The following is a 5984-nucleotide window of genomic DNA, read 5'->3' as shown; positions in this document are numbered from 1 at the left end:
ATTTCCACCAAAACCAAAAAATCCTATAAAATAAAATAAAAATCTAAAAATGCCAAAACAAATTTTCACCATCTAAATAAAATATCTAGGATAGGATGAACATTTTCTTGGCCCTAAAACAAATTTGAAAAATGTGCAATTTTTCTAATTCAAATAAAATAGCAAGAAACTCCGAATAAAATCAAATATTTGATTTTAATATTTTTCCTCCAATATTTCATTTATTTTGAAGAAGTCATATTATCTTCTCTCATATATTTTAATATGAAATATTTTTGGAGAGAAAAATAATTAAAACCAAAAATCCTCGTTTCAATATTCCCCAACTCTCTCCGAGGGTCCTTGAGTTGCTTAGGATTTCGAGGATCGCGAAACAAAATGCAATAAAATATGATATGCATGAATGATCTATGTATAACATTCACCCGACCCCCAACACACGGGTGCTCTCCCACCACCCACGACCATGGCGGAGAAGTTGAGGGTTTAGGGTTCCGGCGAGATGTCGACAGCAAAACCCCTCCCCCGCAATCAATCGCGGCGCCCCCGCCTCCACTCCCCCGCGCGGCCCGCGGCTGCCTCCGACGCCGCGGCCGCGAAGCCCGCCATGCAGCTACGCAAGCTCGTCTTCACCACCATCGACAGGCTGCAGCTGGAGACGCACGGCCACACCCTCACCGCGTGCGTCCTCTCCGCCCGCATCGTCCTCGACAAGCCTTCCAGGCAGACCCGCGTCGCCGAGTGCCTTGTCAGTGACCCCACCGACACCGTCCTCTTCACCGCCCGCAATAACCAGAGTAAGTATTAAATGCCCCCTTCCCTCGCCCGTCTGATCCGCTCTGCTTTGCTTGCCCTATGGATGCATATTGTACCTTTCCATTGTCCCTTAGTTTTTTATGGACGGACGGATTGATTCGCCCCCTGCTGTTTGCTGAGAACGCCCTCCCCTAGTATAGATTTGTAGATGATTTCTGTAGATCTAATTGCTGTTGTGGCTTCCCTCCTGTTGGAGGGAGCAGCTTCATCTTCCTTCGCTTGCTGCATTGTTGTTTACCTCGTTACATGCTTGTTGATCCATAGACTGTTTGGGGACAGAAGATGGCTTGCAGTTGCTTACCATTGGTGCAGTCATCATTTTGTCTTCTGATTCACTAGTGCCTGTACCAATGTACTAGGTGCTGTATTGGGGGAGAAATATTTCAAATCGACTTGTATGTACATGTTGATTTCCAAGGGACATGTAGCGTAGTTAAAAAATGCTGCTTACAATACATGCTTGTTTGTTAATCGAATATCCGGGAATCAGTTTCAGTTACCATCTGTGATGTTTTTTTGGGTCCTGCATTGTAGTAGAAGGCTTTAAATTTGGCTTGTAGGCACATGACAAGCTGTGTGTGTGCTTATTTATTCATGAACCATTGGGGAATTAGTTGCAGTAGCCATCGATCGATTTGGGTTGGACAGTGCAATGGATGATGACCTGTATCCGCGTTTGATTTACTTACTGATTTTGTTTCCTCCGCTGGTGATGCTTCCTGAAGGCGCTGGCCAAGGACTGATGCAGTTAAGGAAGGCGGTCAACCGCCTCTACGAGAACAAGGCCCAACTCAACTCCATCTCCATGCACCTTGGCAAGATCGTTGGTAATGGACACTACCTAAGTCATATCTTTCTTTCTAGATAGCATTCTAGTGTGGTAACATATGATTTAGAACTGCCTATTCATGATGCTATACAAACTTTGAAAATTGGTACTTCAGTCAAATGTGCTTCCTCTCTGAACAACTGTTTCTACTTATCCATCCTGGAGACCGATTGCATGCTATCGTAGATGGGTCTGGTTGTGCAGCGCTGCTGTTGTGTTACTACTACTGTGGTTTATGTTGACTGAAAATGGGCTGCTTTGTTTTAGAGGAGTGCCACTGATCTGATACTGCGGGATCTGCAAAATAACCCTGACATGTGGCTGCAAGTGGTGCACATCCTGCTGAACTCCCAGAACCTCAACACCGAGTTCTTTTCCCTTCAAGTAAGCTTTTGTTCTAGAATGTTTTAATTTGAGTAGTTTACAAGGTTGTTCCCAACTAAATGAAGGTTGATCGATGTCGTGGCTGCAGCTGGTCTTGGATTAGACCATGCATGTTTTACATTCAGTACTGCCAGCACTCGCCATTTATTACACTTGCTATTGTGGTTCACCGGTTATATTAGGAAATGGCGCTGCTAATATTTTCTTCTCGAACTCGTAACCGGTTTTAAGCGGTTAAAATGCCCAGTTTCTTGGTATCCTATTGGGCCATGTTTGTTTGTGTTTCCCTATTTATTTCGTAGTTGACCAGTTATGTCCTGGCCAAACATGTATGTTCAGCCCCAAGGAAACATTATATCCTATTTTGTGTAATGGCAATTAACAAACAAAAGCACATCAGAGCTAATATTAATTAATATTATTTATCAAGTGCCCCAAAGTTAACCATATTTCTGTTCACATTTGACACAAATATCAAATTATCATTTCCTATGCAGTTTAGAAAAGAAAAACATGCAATTGGCTTGATGCATTCCTTCGTTTTGTCTTACACACAGACATGTGAAACTCTGATGATAAGAAGACAATTTGATTATTTTATTGACGGTGCCATAGGAACTGAGTTGATTTTGTATTACGAGCTCTCTAGGTCGATGGAATAATCAAATGTTCTTAATGTTGTTTTTCAGGATCAGGAAACAACAAAGGTGAAGATGTGAATGAAGGTGTGTTTCTACCAATTTGTTAAGTTGTGTTCAACACATTTGAACATGCAGTATGCTACATGAAAATCCCATGGTGTAGAAAAGATGGATGTTTAATAGGATTCTGCTTTGGTGTGTGAGCTCAAATGTCATGTCTGTACGTGTTTGTACAATACTAATTTGATTGGCTGGTTACTGCCAGCTGTTGAGCATCTCACTACTTGAATATAATTGACTCGTGCACATAATTGTTTGTAATCTACGGGAAAGCCCTTAATAGTCAGCTGACCTTATGCCTACTGCGTGTATCCTGACCTTAATAGTCATCGTGATAGTGCGAACCATTCATGCATTTACACATTCATGATTTCCTCCGCTGTTTGTAATTCTTTTGGTTAACTGTGCTAGCAGATATTGCCTCGAAGTGTCATTTTTGGAGTCTCGTCTCTTTTACAAGAGCTGTCTAAGAATAAGCAGATCATCATTTCACCATCTTCGGCCGCCCCAGGGTATGTCATCTCTTTGGCCTCTTCCAGCACTGTCTTCTTTGTTCTTGACTATAAAAATTGATGCATGTGCCATGTTCTATAGTGGAAAATCACTGGTAGCTTGTATTGTCCAAACTTGCACTGTGTTGGTACTTATCGTTTGCAAAATATATCTCAGTTTTCGCTGTTATGAGAATGTTATATGCATGGTTTCCTGTTAAATCTAAAGTTCTGCAACAGATTTTCATCGTTATGAGAATTTTGTATTCACGGATTCACTTGATTTTGTTTCTAAATTTTCATAATTTATTATTTGTAGATGCTGTCTTCATTCTTCAAAAGATGGGTGTACATGAGCTGTAGGAAGAAGAATCTTGAAGAAAAACCACACCCAGAATGCGTTTTAGCTCACTGGAGCTAGTTATGTGTATATTTACTTGTATTTATAACCAAATACCAGATTTGTACTATGTACTTTGCTTGGCTGTTGTAATGCACTATCTCAGTTTTGTGTGTACAGGATTATAGTGTACTTTGGTTGGCTGTTGTATGAAAAATTATGCCTTATTGGCTCTTTTTGAATGAAATTATCTAATTGCACAAATATAGAATTGACCTGTGGTAATTGGTTCCCATTTTACTAGTGGGACCTACTTTAAAATGGAAAAGAAACAAAAGAAAACTGACAAATGGGCTAGAAAAAGTCTGAGGCCCAAAAAAATGTGGACTGTAGAAGGCTGTTGCCAAAAAAATAGAAGTCTGGTGGGCTTGGCCCATGTAGCTGACCAAACTTGAAAGAAAAAAAATAAATGGGCTGAATTATTGGGCTCGGCCCATGTAAAACACCGAATCAGACCGGGCTGAATCTTATCAAAGACCTTTTCAATTGGTCGCAATTTTGCCACGTCAGCTTGCCACGTCGGATCCGATGTGGCCTGGGTAAAGAGCTAGCGACCAAACAGAAGGTCATAGGATCAACGACCTTTTGTTTTGGTCGTGGAATTCCACGACCTTCTCATAGAGAAGGTCGTTATTTCAGTTTACGACCACCAACTTTTGACCTTCTGTTTTTGGTCACAAAAAGGACGCAAATGAAAAACAATGATCTTTCAGTGACCAATAGTGATGGTCGCAAGTTGACATATTTCTTGTAGTGATGATGGGCTAGGGATAACTTATTTTAGCGTTGATATTTTGAAAGACATGGTTGCTTGTTGGTTTGCTTGAGTATCTAAATCATCATGTCAAAACTAGACTATTGCTTTGAATAATATAAAAGTCCAAATGTCCATGCTATAAAGAAAATAATATGAGATGACACGTTATGCAACATTCCACATCAAAAATTCTGTTTTTATCATTTACCTACTCGAGGACGAGCAGGAATTAAGCTTGGGGATGCTGATACGTCTCCAATGTATCTATAATTTCTGATTGTTCCATGCTGTTATATTATCATTCTTGGATGCTTTATAATCATTTTGTATCATTTTTTGGTACTAACCTAGTGACATAGTGCCAAGTGCTAGTTGCTGTTTTTTTGCATGTTTTTACATCGCAGGTAATCAATATCAAATAGAGTCCAAACGCAGCAAAACTTTTTGTGGATTTTTTTTTGGACCAGAAGACATCAAATGGGTCGGAGAAGCGCCTGGGGGTGCTTTAAGGGGAGCACAACCCACCAGGGCGCACCTCGAGGCCCAGGCGCGCCCTGATGGGTTGTGCCCACCTCCGGTGCCCCCCGGACCGCCTCTTTGCTCTATAAATACCCCAATATTCCAAAAAACCCTAGGGGAGTCGACGAAAATCAATTCCAGCCGCCGCAGAGTCCAGAACCACCAGATCCAATCTAGACACCATCACGAAGGGGTTCACCACTTCCATTGGTGCCTCTCCGATGATGCATGAGTAGTTCTTTGTAGACCTTCGGGTCCGTAGTAAGTAGCTAGATGGCTTCATCTCTCTTATTTGATTCTCAATACAATGGTCTCTTGCAGATCCATATGATGTAACTCTTTTGCGGTGTGTTTGTTGGGATCCGATGAACTTTGAGTTTATGATCAGACCAGGGAGCATAGCTCTATTCTTTGATTCACTTAGGATTTATATCTGTTGATCATTATGAGGAACTTGAAAGATGAAAGAACCAAGATTTTTCCCTCAACTACGAGGGGAGGTAAGGAACTGCCATCTACCTCTGCACGTGATTCACCTTCTGTTATGAGTAAATTTGCGACACCTACTCCTGCTATTCATTCTGATATGTCGCATATTATTGATGATGCCACTTCTGCTTTGCATGATAATTATGATGAAACTACTTCTATGCTTGATAATATTGTGCCATTAGGTGAATTTCTTGATGAAAAACTTGCTAGGGTTAGAGAGAATGAAATTATTGAAACTGATAATATTGATGAAAGTGGTGATGAAGATTCTCCCCCTAGATATGAATTGCCTATTGTGCCTGAAGGTTGTGTTATGGATGAAGAAACCGCTAGAGACTTTTTAGCTTGCAATCATAGATATGATCTTAAGAAATTGTTAGCTAAGCTGAAAGAAAAATCCTTGAATGCTAGAATGAAATATGACCCTACTTTTTCTACTTCACCTATTTGTATCACTGATATAGATTATGATTTCTCTATCGATCCTGAGATAATTACTTTGGTTTAATCTGATCCTTTTTATGGCCATGAATCTAAAATTGTTGGGGCACATCTTACTAAATTAAATGATATAGCCACCCTATTCACTAATGAG

The 5984-nt window shown here is 40.6% G+C and overlaps 1 protein-coding gene across 1 annotated transcript; it reads left to right on the top strand.

The window, feature by feature from the left end:
- Window positions 1-502: 502 nt before the first annotated feature.
- On the top strand, window positions 503-2748 carry LOC123129667 (uncharacterized). The gene is made up of 4 exons (XM_044549738.1): window positions 503-797; window positions 1542-1639; window positions 1913-2029; window positions 2719-2748. The coding sequence occupies exons 1-4, from the start codon at window positions 503-505 to the stop codon at window positions 2746-2748; spliced, it is 540 nt and encodes a 179-aa protein (XP_044405673.1).
- The last annotated feature ends 3236 nt before the right edge of the window (window positions 2749-5984 follow it).

This window comes from Triticum aestivum, chromosome 6A (genome assembly GCF_018294505.1).
Source record: "Triticum aestivum cultivar Chinese Spring chromosome 6A, IWGSC CS RefSeq v2.1, whole genome shotgun sequence".
Lineage (NCBI taxonomy): Eukaryota > Viridiplantae > Streptophyta > Magnoliopsida > Poales > Poaceae > Triticum > Triticum aestivum.
This window is presented reverse-complemented; position numbering and strand designations above follow the sequence as displayed.

Bases quoted from the DNA above. Each gene is read 5' to 3' on its own strand.
- LOC123129667 (XM_044549738.1), top strand. From the start codon at position 503: ATGTCGACAGCAAAACCCCTCCCCCGCAATCAATCGCGGCGCCCCCGC. The intron at 798-1,541 runs GTAAGTATTAAA...TGCTTCCTGAAG, and splicing joins CACCGCCCGCAATAACCAGA to GCGCTGGCCAAGGACTGATG. The intron at 1,640-1,912 runs GTTGGTAATGGA...GCTTTGTTTTAG, and splicing joins CCATGCACCTTGGCAAGATC to AGGAGTGCCACTGATCTGAT.